This window comes from Ananas comosus, linkage group 8 (assembly GCF_001540865.1).
Source record: "Ananas comosus cultivar F153 linkage group 8, ASM154086v1, whole genome shotgun sequence".
In the NCBI taxonomy this organism is placed as follows: domain Eukaryota; kingdom Viridiplantae; phylum Streptophyta; class Magnoliopsida; order Poales; family Bromeliaceae; genus Ananas; species Ananas comosus.
Window position 1 is genome coordinate 9,532,603 of NC_033628.1, and position 15,261 is coordinate 9,547,863.

A 15,261-nucleotide genomic window follows, 5' to 3' on the forward strand; every position below is an offset into this window, starting at 1 on the left:
ATAGTTTAAATCATGTTTAACGGTGCCGATCATTAATTTGGAAGCTCTATTATCGAAAATAAATCGGTAGTAAATCGAACCATTTAGTACTGATAGTATTCCAGCAAAACTCATATAAAATATGCAAATAAAAAGCTGAGGAGTCTCTTTCGAAATAGTTTATACTTGAGGGGTCTCCGTACAGTTCCGCCAAACTGCGTCTTCATCATCTCTCTCGAAAAAGGTCTCGTCGGTTCCCGCGACGCTTTCATTTCCTGCGAGTTTTTCGCCCCTTTTTCCCTTTTTTTTTTTTCCCTTCTTTTTAGCCCTGCTAGGGTTTATACTCATCACATGATCACCCTCTCCTTGGGTTTCTCACATCGCTCGGGGGCCGCGTCCGCTTCGTTCTCGAGGTAATCCCCCCCCCCCCGGCTCCTTTTTCCCATTTTTAGGGGTTCCTCGGAGAATTCTTGGTTTTGATGCGCGTGCCGTGGCTAATTCTAGGGTTTGCGATGGAGAATCGCTGGGACTTCTTGGAATGGCTGGGCCCGGATACCTCGACGACCGTGTTCATGCGATTGGAAGATGCCGCCGATCTCGCGCGCGCCATTGCCGTGTCCCGATCGTGGCGCCAATTTGGTGGGTTTTTGCCTCCTCTTTTTTTTTTCTTTTTGCTGATTTTAGTAAAATTTATGCGATTTTTGGTGCTTCGATATTGCTAATTGATCATCTGGTGGTCGTTGTCCTAATCGTGGCGCCAATTTGATGAGTTTTTGCTCCCTCTTCTTTTGTTGATTTTAGTAGAATTAATGCAAATTCCGTGGTTTTGGACCTCTAATTGATCATCTAGAGGTCGTTCTTTAGATACTTATGGTTTGTTGTTCGTTTCCAGTGATCGAAAGCAATTATGGCTGGGTTGGTTTTGTGTGCTGATGCTGTCTCGCGGTGCTTTAGATTAAATTTTGTGGTCACTGAATTTGTGATTGGTATGATCAAGGCTTATTTGCAAGTTCCTCTTTTTAGTTGATTCAATTGTTAGTCAGTATGGAGTGCTAATGAAAAAAGGCGCCTTTGGTGATGGAAATTTTTATGTCATTGAATATAATCCGTTAAACAAAATCCTTTCTTTTTCTCCTTTTCCTTACCAGTCAATTGTTTACGTGGTCGATAAACGACAACGGATATATTTGGGATAGATTTGATTTTTAATTCATGTTGGCATAAAAGTAATTAGTACTAGATACGTACATAGAATTCTGCTATGTTAGATGCAATATCTACTTTGTGGATAACGACAATTGTTACACATTTACAATTTGGTGAGGGTTCGGTAATAGAGCGCTAAGAGGACTGCACTAAAATTCTTATCAAAGGGTTTATGCTGATTTTGGTGAACTTGTTACTTAAATAGAATAGCGAACACATCAGATTTTGGGTACTTGCATGTAATTGTTTCAATAAGTTTTAAGCTGATTTTATCCTACAGATACCGCAAGTGTTTGTGAGAGGACTATGCCAACATTTTCTTTAACCACATCTATTCGACTGCATACGTAGTTTCTTGTGGTGGTCTATCATTACGATTTCTTTGTTTTATTATCTCGTTTAGTCGTTTAGATGGCTTCCATGGCTAGCTCAAGCATGAAAAACAAAGTATATTGCTGTCTTGATTTTTTTTATCACTTTCTTTTGGGGAGTTTATTTTTACATCTTACAGCTACTGTACAGTAAATGTTCATAACAGAAATTTGACCACTTGTGTGCAGGCAATGGTAATTTCCTTATTGGATTTGTAATATGTTTTACTATTTTGATATAATTTTTTTTTCCTATTTCTTCCACATGAACGGAGAGTTGTTGATCGGTTATCTGGTATTTCCTTTCTTTTCCAGAGTTAGTGGCACTTCCTTTTTCCATTTCTAGTGTATGTGCCAAATGTGCAGTGTTCTATGCTTTCCATGCTAACTATATCAAATGTTTCTTTGCAGTAATTATGAACAGTTTTAGCAAGAATCTTTGCCTAAAAATTTGTCCGGAGGCTTCAAAGTTTAGTCAGATAGTGGAAGTGAATAGTTCAACCACAGATCCGGAAGTTGGGTCTAGCACTGCTACAGAATGGAGAAGAATGGAGAGGGAACACAGGATTTATATGTATCTTCTTCACTGCATTGTTTCACCTAAAGGTTTCCGGGATTGCATCCTTCATTGTATAGGTGCTTCCAGCACTGATAATTTTCCAGATGAGAGCATTGAAAACACATTGGAACCAAGCGACCGAGTGGATATGAGACCATCGTACTGGTCTAGTAGTGGGCAGAGAGATCCTGGAGTACCTGAGAGTCTAACTTATCGACTAGGCTCTGATTTATGCGTCATTAATGAAATTAAGATACAGCCGTTCAAAGGTTAGTCTTTTATACTATTCATATGGGAACACTTCCTTTTATGGGTAATTGATCCTGTTGTCCATTCTTGTTTTTATTCAGCATTTTTCCAGATTGGTCATCCCATATATTCTGCCAAATCTGTGCGCTTTTGGATGGGTCATTCCAAGCTCTCTCCAGAATTGGAATCAGCATCGTATCTCTCTGATGAGAATGAAGGCCAACTAACTGCTGTTGACAACTATGTATGGACATATATATCACCAGAGTTTCCAATGTTGCAGGTAAGCTAAGATCAGTCGCGTCTTTGCCTCTGTCGTTGTCGAACTTCTGTTAGGAATATTTCCGTGACTTGTTTATATCACGAAATGCTGTTTGCACCAGCAAAAGGGTAATATACTGGTGTTGCTTCATTAACTGTATTTTGAGATAGGTAGATAAGTTTTTGCCAACTGACTTACATCTGTAGGTTTTGGGGATAACGATATCTTTGTGCTATGTTTTCTCCGTGAGAATTGTATAAGGCCCAGCTAATATTGGGCTCTTACTTTAGTTTTCTGCGTGGATTATGAAGTTGAATATGTGATATGGTTTAGGAGCCTATGAGGGAACCTATCGAAATCTGGATCCATTTCATCTGCTTATTCCTACACAAGTTGGATATTTTGGACTTGTTGGATGCCTCAACAGCTTATCCAACATAACTGTTCTGATTCACTATTGGGCATTTCTTACTTAAGTAATGAGAGACATGATAAGATGTATGTACATGGAAGTAAGAGGTGTTAAATTTCCGTTCTAAGAATATGACTAATAGGTCGTGCAAAAAAAAGATTTAAGTTAGACTGTCATACTCCCATACTGTAATCACTAATCACAGTAGAGAACTTATCTCCTTGTCATACTATAACTTGGTCCAACATATAAATTATGCCCTTATGGTATATGTTCCTTCACCATAAGTTGAGAGATATGTTGCATTCACTTTTATTGCAACTTGTTAGACAATTTTGTATAGAATTTGGAAAGCCAAGTGCTTTTCATAAAATATGGCATGTTTTTATACTGTGTAAGTGGCTATACTGTTCTTCTCTTCCAATACAACCACCGAAAAATGAAAAGACTTCTTAGTTCATTCAATTTGACATGCATCATTCTCCAAATCTGCTGACCACTATTTCTGGGTAACGTGCCGGATGCTTTTTAGAAGTTGGACATTTATGATGAGAAAGTTCCTGCACCTTTTATTAAGAAAGACACGAGCTTATAAAATAAAGCTTCTGTACATTTATGTGACAGCTTTTGCCTGAACTACTGAAGCTGAGAGAAGCATCAGAAGCTGTGTTCCCTCGGCAGCTGATGTTAGGCTCCTTTAGACTGACTGTCCAGAAAATTGGTCCTTTTCACCTCGTTTCTTTCTTGTGTCCGTTCATGTTCTTCTGTTTCCCTCGTCTCTCTGTAGATTGAATCAATTTCTGAAATAGAAAATTGTTTAATGAACTTGTGCTGTCGCAGTGTCATCAGCGTTTTGAAGATATTCCTTTATTGATTGTATTTTTCTTTGAGACAAGTTTTAAAAATATCCTCTCTTTTGTTTGAAATTCTCTAATAAATTTGGGTTTTTGTATGTTCCAGGAAAATATTTTGCAATCTTTTAAGCTTCCGCGTCCGGTTCTTTGCATTGGCGGTGTAGTGAAGATTGAACTTTTGGGTAGGGTTCAGAAACAGGCAATTGATGATTTGTATTACATATGGTCAGTTCTTCCTCGATTTTCTATTCTTCTCTTTTAGTTATGTTTTACGACAGTCAATCTACGTGAAACTTTTCAGAAAAGCTAAAATAAAAGGTTATAGGCTGATGCTAAGTTACTAAGATGGCTACTTGCACCGGCACCACCACACTAGCCCTCACTGAAAAGGCCTATTAAAAAGTTAAAACTTCATTGCCTTGTTTAGACTTTCTCATACTATTCCTATCCTTTTCGAAGTCCGTCTATGCTACTATCGATAGTAGATGAATAGTGTTTGCTATCTAATTTTTAGCCCTTGGATCATTTACTATTCCACCTATTCCACCTAAACCCAAGGCATCAGAAGGCCATAAACTAAGTGGTAAACACTATTCCTATACACTTGACAGTATTCTAGCTTTGCTCGTCCTTTCTTTTAAATATTTTATCTTGCAGATGATGAGTCCATCTTCTTCATGCATTTCACCCTAAAGTTGATATCTGCCTGGGTAGTTGTTAGTAAACAAGAATGAAAATAAATTTCATTGCTCCGAAATTTGATAGCTTTAGTTCATAGTGATTTTAAGAGGCTTTATTCTTGCCTATTTTGAATCAGGTTTTTTTATTGAGGAATAATATTTTATACGTAATCCCTCTTGGATATTCACTCTTTTTATGTTCTCTTGCATTGGTACAGCGTGTGTCATGTCCAAGTGATCGGTCGGCCGCTCTCGCCTGTCCTAGCCGTTAATATTCTAGAGGGTGATGGTGGTTCCATTCTCAAGTACTTTCCCGGGGCCAGGGACTTGGGTGGTTGGCATGCGTTTGGCGCCAGACACGGGCAGATGGGAGCCGCGGGAGGATGCAATCAAGCGGTCCTCAACACACTGCTCGAGCCTGTACTGTTTGCCGATGACGGCGATGTTTCGGGGGAAGAAGACTCTTTTCCCGAACCAGCATTGTAAGTTAATAGCTGCGGCGTTTTGGCCCCTATCCTTACGGTTTGCCGGTCAAGCCTGAAAAGTAATTATAGTCGCGCTACACTTGTTGTTTGTCGAAGAGCACTAACTATACTCGTCTCGCATATCGGGGGTGCGTTTTGTCCGATGCTCACAAACAAAACGCCCCAAATGAAGTAAAGTTGTATAGGTTTGCTGAGATATCTGCCCCTTTCAGTTTCTTTTTATCAGTCATAAGTGCTGCTGTGGTTTTTTCGGTCGTCTGTGATCAACATTTTCTGGAAGCTTCTACAATAAGCACTTGATCTAAAGGATGATCTGCTTTGCCCCTTTTGTTTTTTTTTGGGGATTATAGAATAGTTAGTATTTCACCCGCTGCAAAATCCATACTGTTGCATTTCGTTCCGTTATTAATATCATCATCTAGGAGTTCTCACAATGACTGACGAAATCGAAAAAGAAATAAAAAAAATATTCCTTACAAATATTTATGATTAATTTGTTAAAAAGTATTCTAAATAAAAATAAATAGTTATGATTAATTTATTGAAAAATAATATTTCTATCTATCTATAAAATTTAAAAATAGATGGTTATGATAAATTTGTTAAAAAATAGTATTTTTATCTATTTAAATTAAAATTTGAGTCTAAATAATGAATTAAATTTAACTTTTAATATCAAATTTGAATTAACAATTAAAATTTTTTAATTACAGTGGATCATAATTAAAACTTAAAATTTAAAATTTTAAAGTAAATGCGAATTAAATTTTGATGTTTTTAGTTTAAAGCACGTATTTAAATTTTATATGGTCAATTAGCATAAAAAATCCACTAGTTTTGCGATTTTGTAAAAGTGGGTCACTATTTTAGATTTTACTGATTATGACTGAATTTTTAGTAATCTAACAAAAATACTCTTATTCCCTTTTCTCTCTCCTCTTTTTTTTTTTTCTTTTGTTTTGTTTTTTTTTTTTTTTCCTTTCCGTCACTCCTCCACCACCTTCGTGGTCTTCGGCAACGGTAACGAAGGTGGTACTGCCTTCTCTTTCATTGACTCCACCTCCGTCGGCGCCGGTGCTGACACTAATGTTAGCGCCAGAGGAAAAGAACTCGGAGTCACCTCTACCTCTATTGGCGCCGGCGTCAACGTGGCGCTGGAGGAGGAGAACTCGGAGTATGCGAGGATGAGGGCGGACTGGACGGAAGCAATGAGGTCGTTACCGAGGAGGTGTTTGCGGTCCGTGAGAATAAGGGCGAAGACGCGCCCATCTCCAAGAAGTGAAAAAGGATACATAGGATAGAAAAAAAAATAAAAAATAAAAAAAAATAAAGAAAAATTTTTTTCTTGAAAGACTATTATATATCATCACTGTTACAGAAAATATAATGAATCAGAGAAGAAGAAAGAAGAAGATGATGGTTGTATTATTAAAATAAAGTTGCACTGTTTCACAAAAAAAAATTGCATTGTTTAAAATGAACATTCCACTCTTTGAGATGAAAATTACATTCTTTGAAACGAAAGTTGTACTTGACAAAAGTTATACTGTTTCAGAGAAAATTCCACTGTCTAGCACAGCAATCACTCTCGCTAGCGCGGGCCCCTCCACCCTGCGCATCGCTTCGAAGCGCTGAAACCTGGAGATGACCTACCTCCCCTGCGCGAGGCTCACTCTGCTCCGCTCCACCATCACCACCACCAACGCCGACGCTATGTTTGCCAAGATCATCAAGTGCGGCGGCCGTGAGGTGCCCAAATTCGAGTCCTTCTCCGTCGACCCCTCCCCCTCTCCGCCTCGCTCGTCTCCATCAACCACGCCTCCCCCTCTACTATCACCATCGTCACCGTATCCCCGCTCTCCTCAGCTCCATCATTGTCGCCATCGTTGTTGCCGCATCATCTCCGCTAGGGGAGAGCGGGGGCGGCGATGATGGCTACATACAGTCAGTTTAAGAAGGAAGGCTAAACTAATAAAAGAAATTTAGAATATTCATTTTTTCACTTTACCCCTCTCAAAATTTTAAGGTGATGTATTTAGGCATCTCTATCAGAGTTCCTTTACTATTTTATTTATTTTTTTATAATATATACTGAAAATATTCTTGAAAGCAATAAAAATATATTAAAAATATATTTTTTATAAAATAAGTAAAGATAATTTGATCATTTTATCATCTTTATTAATACCGTAATTTTTTAAAATATTTATAAAATTTTAAGAGAACGAAATATATTTTTGTAAAAGTCGTAAAGAAAAAGTAAAACAATGAAAATTTATAGTGGGATTTTATGTATTTTAGGAAAAGAAAAAAAAAAAAACAAGAAGGGTCTATTCCTTGGAAAAAATTTAGAATACACCACTTATATTACTGACGTGGCGTCTCCAACCAATTATATTGTGTCCTTTGAGTTCACTCATCCAATAATGGTTAATAAAAAAATATTTTTATTCTACCTTTTTTTTTTTTTAAAGAGAGATATAATTAACTTGTTACTGATGATGTGGTGTAAGTGTGACATAATAGACTTCCTCGCCGAGAGGAGTATACTTTCTCATACTCAAAAAAAAATCTTGAATGCATCACTTATATTACTGATATGGTGTTCCCAACTAATTAGATTATATCTTTTAGATTCACCTGTCCCATTATGATAAATAAAAAAATTAATTATATATATATTTTCAAAAATATGATTAATTTATTAAGGGTAAACTTCAAATATCACCTCTGTGTTTTCACACTTTATTACTTTAATATCCCGTGGTTTAAAGTGTATTAATTTAGTAACTTGTGGTTTTATTTTTCTATTTCGTCGGCTCTTCCGTTAACATTTCGTTAAATTATATACAAAAAACTTCATATACTACTACATCTAAATTTATCGAATAGTCATTTTAGTATTTTTTTTAGTTTTAACTTTATTGCTGATTTAACGAAAACAATTAAAAGAAAATAAAAAAATTACCAAATATGAAAATAATATATTTTAAATCATAAAATATTAAAATAAAAAATGTGAAACATAGTTGGGTGGTATTTGAAGTTTTTCCACTTATCAATAATGACGTGGTCTGAGTGTGACGTTATAGATTTCCTCCTCTCTACTTAGGGGTGTAATGTGTGCCGTGCCGGGCCGGCACGACCCACATTATCCAGGCCGAAATGGGTCAGGAGTTGGTCCGGCCCGGCGCGGATTTACATCCGGGCCGAGCTGTGTCGGGCCGGATGCACCAACCATCCGACCCAGCACGACCTCAGGCCCGGAAGGTTCGGGCCAGGCCGGACTTCGGGTCGGCCCTTTAAAATTTTATTTTTAATTTTTTTAAAAAAATATAAAATTTTAAATTATGATTAATAAGTATTTCTATTTAAATTTATATTGTGATTAAAAATTTTTAAATTTATAAATATTTTAATTTTCTAAAAAATTAATAAATTATTGTTTATTATTTTAAATATCATTAAGTGATTTTGGTCCATCGGACGAACTTGTTTAAGTTGGTCGCGATGACCAAAACCGCCCCGCCCCCGCCCCCCCCCCCCCCGCCGGAGCTTCGACCACAGCCAAGGCAATTGGGGTCTGGGCCGTACTGGTCCGGTCGGCCGCGGGCCGGCCCTGTGCCCGGCCTGCACTGCCCGAGGCCTGTCTGGCCAGGCACGAGTTCTACAGTATCAGTCAGGTGCTGCAGCCAGGCCGGAGACGCGTGGGCCGTCCGGCCCGTTTTACATCCCAATCTCTACTCCTCTCGCGGCCTTCTGCTTCCTAACGAAAATTGCGTGAAACCGAGGACAGAAATGGAAGCAAAAAATTGCGTGAAACCGGGGACAGAAATAAACCGGACGACAGAAATGGCGAGCAAATGCGTCGCGCTTCTTTTCCCCACCATTCAAATCCCCTCCGAACCCCAGCTTCGCACCTCCACCTCCACCTCCACCCCAACTCCAATTCCCACCACCACCACCACCACCACCACCGTCGCCGAAGACGCCTCGCCATCAGAGCCCAAAACTCCCACTCTCCACAGCAGCAGCTCAATCTCTCCGTCCTCCGCTTCACTCTCGGCAAGCGAAACAAACACTCCCTCACTGCTCTTCTTTCAAGCAACTAACTTAAACATCACACGCTATGCTATGCTATTGCTCGCTCTGATATCGGGCCGAGGATAAACCAGTTATGCGTAAAAAATGAATACTAAACGGAGAGAGATCTTGCAGGTATACCCGGTTTGGACGAGTCGTACCTGCCCAGATGGATCGGCGCGGGGTTCGGGTCCCTCATCCTGCTCAACCACTTCCTCTCGTCCTCCTCCTCCGCAGTGGCGACGTCGGCGCAGCTCGTGAGTCTCTTTCTCTTCGTTCTTGATGTTGTTGTGTGGAATAATTGTTGTTCTGATTATTTGGGTTTTTCCCTTCTTTTATGCGAGTGCAGCGATCTGAGGCTCTGGGCCTTTGCTTGGCCGCTTTCTCGCTCGCGCTTCCGTATCTCGGGAGGTTCCTTGAGGTGGGGAGGGACTGCAGTGCCCGCAATGTGTTTGTTGAATTGCCGATACGAGTACTAGAATGCTATGTTTTGCCGTTCTGTGGTTTGTAAAATGTATTATCTGAGCTATGGACTATTTTGATTTTACTATCCAACCTTTCAGTTTGTCTGATTTGGATCAGTCAACGACACTTTGATTTCAATATTTGCACGAATTTGGTTTGGTTAGTATACTCTATGCAATTCCCGCAAATATAAATTCATTAAAGTAGGTAATTAGTTTAAATTTCAAAATCAAAGTATGGTTTACAGATTCAAATCAAACAAATTGAAAGATTGGATAAATCAAAATTTTGAAAGATTGGGCAGCCCATCCAACATGGTTTACAGTTCATGTAAGTTTTGTACGTTTTTACATATAATAAACTATCTAACCTTTCAATTTGTTTGATTTGGGTCAGTCATTAGGCAGCCCATCGAAAATAGTTTATGGTTTAGGTAAGTTTTGTACGTTTTTACAAATAATAAACTATTCAACCTTTTAGTTTGTTTGATTTGGGTCAGTCAACGATACTTTGATTTCAATATTTGAATGTATTGTTTATCTTCACAGATTTGATTTGGTTTGTATTCTTTATACAATTTTCGCAGCTATAAATTCATTGAAGTAAGTAATTAGCTTAAATTTCGAAGTCAAAGTACCGTTGACTAACTCAAATCAAACAAATTAAAAAATTGATTAAATCAAAATTTTGAAAGGTTGGGTAGCTGATTCTAAATGGTCCATAATTTATGTAAAGTTCTGTACGTTTTTACCTTTAGTATTTCACTATCCAATGGTTTATACATTATACCATTTTGGTACCCTAGAGATCTTTAGGGCGAAACAAATACAAAATACCAAACCGCAAGATACCAAAGTGGAACTTTTCAAACAATAGGGTAGAAAAGTGAAAATGCGTGAAAGCACAAGTGAGCAAATTGAAGTTTCCCCTAATTAATTCCATTGTTTAGGAAATGGAGATTTTATATGCATAGCATGCAATGCTTCTTTGTCAAATCTATAGATTCATATAAAAAGAGTGTACGTTTTTCAATGTCGAGAGATAGCTATGGACCTGAATTTATTTAGCGGACTAAAGCGAACTTTTACTAATCGTTCAGTAAATCTTGTGTAGGGTATAAATTCAGCGGATCGTCAGTCACTTCCAGAAGGAAGTAAGCAAATATTTATCATGTCTGAAGAGCTGTCAGATACTGAGAAGGAAGATATGGCTTGGGCATCGTATGCGATATTGCGCAACACCAACACGATGTCGGTGGTATTTTCAGGCACTTATGTTTATCATTTGAATTACTTTTCTTTTATTGCCACATATAGTTGATGTATAGGCTATTGTTTCTTATTGATATGGCTCAAGCTGGCTTGTTGCGCTTTAATGGAAAAATGTGAATTTGGTTCTCATTTAGGTTTATGAATATTTTAAGTTCATTAAAAAGAGATGGCTCAGTTCTAGCGCCTGTAATTGTTCTTATGGACTGTTCTTCTGCGCCAGCTTATAAGAGTTAATAACGCATTATGTATACGTGGCTACTGGAACACGCCTGAAGATGTTTCAAGAGTTGCCATGATTGAATTGTTTAAAAGCCAGATTCAGCAAAGCGGGCTTCTTGATCTGAAGGATGCTTTATACTTTCCCAAATTCACAGGTAAATGGATATTCTTTGAGGTTTCTGTTTCTAGGAAAGGGCAATACGATGTTGAGGGTGTACTTACATCGCATAGAATATGAATGATTTGCATATTGCGTTCTGTTGACTTAATCAATTCAGTTGCTTGAAATGATGACCTAAAAGGCACCATTTGTATGTATGTAACTTGCTTACTGTTATGTCATTATATTGTTCTCAAAAATTGAAATTGGTTTCGACCTCCATGCAGATGTTTGATATTAAAAGAAACCCTTCAAAGATTAAGAAAATTTGTTACAATGTAGCTCAAAATATGTACAAGTCTTTGCCACATAAAGTTATACATTGGCAAGTCACTTTTAGAGCTTTCTGTTTTGTTTACTTAGTACATTTTCGTTGCATTGCATGCTTATTTCTTCTACTGTCTTGTGAAATTCAGATTCTCAGCTTGGGAGGATTCTACCCAAAGAGACTCTTTCTCTTCTAGTACAACCAGTTATGAGCTCCTCCAAACCAACCACTGATACAACAGAGATTGAAGGTTTTGTTTTGTTGGCTTCCAATTCAAATTATGCATACAGTGATAAAGATAGAGCGTGGATACGAGCAGTTGCAAGTAAATTTCAAGACATGACCGTCAAAGAGTTTCAAGGCATCTAGGTGTTGTACAAGCATACTAATCTATTCTGTTTCTTGAACTATATTTTGTTTCTTTGCTGTGCAAAAATTTCTTTGGGAACTTGTATGTCTTCTATCTCCAACCATTAATGATATACATGGTTTTTGTTGGGTAAATTTCCGTTCTTTAAAAAAGTGATCCTTATTTGAAATAATTGTGACAGAAGAATTATGAACTCTTTTAGGTATTAAGCAAGTGAATATTACGCATAATGCTAGATCCTTCCCAGCTAGGATGTTACTCTAGATTGACTTGATGGAGGAGATAGAGCGCCGCAACCATCGGGAAAGCAAGAATAAATGGTAATTAAGATCTAACATTCGTCAGTATTTTGATTTAATCACAAGTGTGAGGAAAACTGTTGAACTAGACCAAGGCGACATAGCTATTGATATTGAGATACCTGTATACAACTAGAAAGGGATTCTTTAACCAGAAAGAATTCAGTTCAGATGTAGGATTCCTATTCACACGTCTTTGCAACTCAATCATGTATGATGAAATCATCAAAGATTTGATCTTTTCTAACTCTGTCTATAACTCACTAGAGGCTCAGGAAACGAGTATAGAATAGCAACACGGAAACTTTTAGAGTGGCTTATGACTTATGAGCACAAATGATTGAACTACTGTACAGAGGTAAAGCCCCATGCGAACAACAAGAGCCATGAACTTTTTCTTATTTTCCTCATGTAAGAAGCTTGTAATTATTTTTTATCCCCTTTCTAATCATTTGGTTAAATATGGGATTGCAACTTAGGAGCCACTTGCTACACCTTAGAAGCCCCTTCCTACAAAAAGAATCAAAATGCTGCTAAATGAATTGCATGAGAACCAATTTTGTCATTTCAATTGTTTAATCACAGGACACCAACTTTCATGAATGTTTTCCATCTTCTGCATGGAGAATGTTTCCCTCATTTCCTTGAAAAAATTTGTTCTCCAGAGAACATTTACATAGCTCTGCAGCACAAATATCTGCGATTTTCTGCAATAGAGCATTACAACTTCTTCACCGAAATATATTACTTCCGTGTATCTCATAGGTGTTTATGCAGCGTCCTTGAATGGGAGCTGAGACAAGGTTTGAAAGTAGCCAATGCTGATGCCACAAAATTGCTCCCTTGTACTCTCTCCAGGTTGGGAACGATCAGGTGAGAAATCCCAATGCTTTTCATTGCATTGCATAATAGCTACAAGAACTTCTCTAGTCCATAAATCAAATTCTGCGAAATTATGATCTTGTTTAGCGTGGAAAGCATGAGCTAGTCCAGAACTTAGAAAAGCTTAATGTGATGATTACCTTCAGGCGTACCACCTTTCTGATGGCTAAAATCAAACCTGGCATGAGGCATTTGACATTTGTTACATCATGTTTTAGGGTGTATACCTGAAAATATTGTATGATTTGCTTTAAAATTCACATTGCGAAGTATGATTATGGATTTATGCAATGGCAGACATACCTCTCCTGGTCCCGAGAAGTTCACTGCTGTACTAGAAGGAAGACCTGGAAGGACCATGCTGTGTACTCGTACTCCATCCTCGCAAAGGATCTGACCCCTTGCCTTCTCAAACACATTTTATTTCTATTGAGTATAATTAGTGCTGTTACCTATCGCAGAGCGAGCTCGTTTAATTGCTAATGATAGCTCTTTTAAATGTTTTATATCAATATTGGAATGTGATTGTCTAGTCAATGTATGAGCCAAACAACTTAACACAGAGTAGCTAACAGCATGTACCGGACCTTATTACCAATGAGATTTGTATACTTTGTTATGAAACCATGAGAGTTAAAAATGGTGGTCTCTTTACTTACTGGATTGTCTGTTGTTATATCTTCTCTATTGTACATCTGACCAAGATCAGAAAGATTGTTTGCAATCTGTATGGCCTCCGGCGATGGCAGGTCCTGTCGATACAGAGCAATTAGTATGTTGATCTCTCGCCCGAGACACTGCAACTTGTGCTAGAAGAGCTATGGAAGGTAATTTACAGCTTGTTTAACTTGGCATTTTGAACTTTATTCCTTTATTTAAATGAAATCAACATGTTTATAGGTTTTGGAAAACATACTGCTGGATCAGGCCTTGATTCCACAATCTCGACGTTGTTGTAGTGGAATGAAGCTTGAATTGCAGCTTGTTGGAGCAGCACAGAGCCAATAGACAACGTCGGCGCAATTAGACAACCCTAACAACAAAGATATAGCAGTAGCCTTATAAAAATTTTGCCCATAGTTAATAAGCATCACTTGATGGAACAGTGTGCTGTGACAATCTCACCATGCTTGCCTTCTCACAAAACAACGATAGCTCGGTAACTGTTTCTAACTGAATTTTTGGAACGTAAACGATGCTGCTCAATCCAAATGCTGCTGCCTACATGATTGTAAACAAGATTGATGAGTCAGAATATGTTCTAATCCTTTGCAGGTAGCGAATTTGAGGGCCTTGAGCACCAAAAGCCAAAAACCGACAGCAACCATTGTGTGGTTCCTTCGTACCTGTTTGACATTATCATACACAGTCGAAGGCTCGGTGAAATCTACGACAACGCCCGTTGCTCTCGACTAACAAGCAGAGTAAACTATCCATGGGTTAGTATTAATAATATCCTAAGAAAATAGAGTGAAAAGTAATGTAATAATACAGTAAAGTACCTGTGCAATAGATCCCAGAACCATTGTGAGATCATTGAGCACTGGGATCTCCAAAGGCTCTTCCATACCACTTATCTGAAACAAAAGAGTACTCTTTTTAAGTACAGTTACAAATGAACAGAACACAACATGAGAAGAACCAAATGTATAGATAGAGAACCTTTCCAGCATCTTGCCCTACTAGCTGATTGTCCACAGCAGCAGCCACCTCCATTCCCCTCGCTTTCGTCACAGCTAAAATTGCGGCTCTCCCGATCTCTTTCGTCGCGCCATTGATCACAACCTCTTCCCATCAAGAAATAAAGAACACCCAACAACATAAAAGCATCTTAGTCCATGGTTTAATTAGAGTCATAGTTCCTCTTGTATAAAGAGTATTATACCTTAATGTTGTTTTGAGAGGGTTGCATGGAGCAAGTGAAAATGGGGGACACACTGCTTCTTTTTGAGATCTTATTGCATGATGTGGGTTGAAGAGGATAGCTCAAAAAAGCCATTGTTTTCTCTCTATTCAATAACCACTGAAGTGGCTTTGGGCTAGTAGTGAGAGAAGTGATGGTGAGGATATTTTTATGTGATAAAGATAGCCTTATCTTTTATTGGATTTATTGGTTGGTTGGCTTGAGCCCCTCTTAACATATATTGAAACTTTGATATCTGTGCTATACTTGGGTGCTGAGTTTTT

At 38.1% G+C, this 15,261-nt stretch overlaps 3 protein-coding genes across 5 annotated transcripts; 2 read left to right on the plus strand and 1 right to left on the minus strand.

Annotated features, from left to right (window-relative positions):
- LOC109713866 (F-box protein At4g00755-like) lies at window positions 220-5,391 on the plus strand. The gene is made up of 6 exons (XM_020238126.1): window positions 220-392; window positions 484-618; window positions 1,968-2,384; window positions 2,466-2,647; window positions 3,999-4,117; window positions 4,791-5,391. The coding sequence occupies exons 2-6, from the start codon at window positions 492-494 to the stop codon at window positions 5,056-5,058; spliced, it is 1,113 nt and encodes a 370-aa protein (XP_020093715.1). The 5' UTR covers window positions 220-392; window positions 484-491; the 3' UTR covers window positions 5,059-5,391.
- Window positions 8,862-13,732, plus strand: LOC109713867 (protein COFACTOR ASSEMBLY OF COMPLEX C SUBUNIT B CCB2, chloroplastic). Of its 2 annotated transcripts, none has more exons than XM_020238127.1 (8): window positions 8,862-9,122; window positions 9,276-9,397; window positions 9,490-9,561; window positions 10,719-10,862; window positions 11,097-11,250; window positions 11,672-11,892; window positions 12,096-12,213; window positions 12,958-13,046. In XM_020238127.1, exons 1-6 carry the CDS (start codon window positions 8,921-8,923, stop codon window positions 11,890-11,892), a joined length of 915 nt encoding a protein of 304 aa, XP_020093716.1. In that variant the 5' UTR covers window positions 8,862-8,920; the 3' UTR covers window positions 12,096-12,213; window positions 12,958-13,046. The 2 variants fall into 2 exon arrangements, with proteins under 2 accessions (XP_020093716.1, XP_020093717.1); XM_020238128.1 differs by lacking the exon at window positions 12,096-12,213 and adding an exon at window positions 13,372-13,732 and having other exon boundaries at window positions 8,863-9,122; window positions 12,958-13,065.
- LOC109713868 (dihydrodipicolinate reductase-like protein CRR1, chloroplastic) lies at window positions 12,721-15,189 on the minus strand. 2 transcript variants are annotated; one of them, XR_002217191.1, is made up of 10 exons: window positions 14,960-15,189; window positions 14,737-14,859; window positions 14,577-14,651; window positions 14,421-14,486; window positions 14,200-14,295; window positions 13,991-14,107; window positions 13,734-13,826; window positions 13,378-13,526; window positions 13,215-13,301; window positions 12,721-13,137 (listed from the first exon to the last, which is right to left on the minus strand). XR_002217191.1 is itself a non-coding variant. In XM_020238129.1 (10 exons), exons 1-10 carry the CDS (start codon window positions 15,071-15,073, stop codon window positions 13,105-13,107), a joined length of 906 nt encoding a protein of 301 aa, XP_020093718.1. In that variant the 5' UTR covers window positions 15,074-15,180; the 3' UTR covers window positions 12,721-13,104. The 2 variants fall into 2 exon arrangements, 1 of the variants encoding a protein (XP_020093718.1); XM_020238129.1 differs by having other exon boundaries at window positions 13,378-13,479; window positions 14,960-15,180.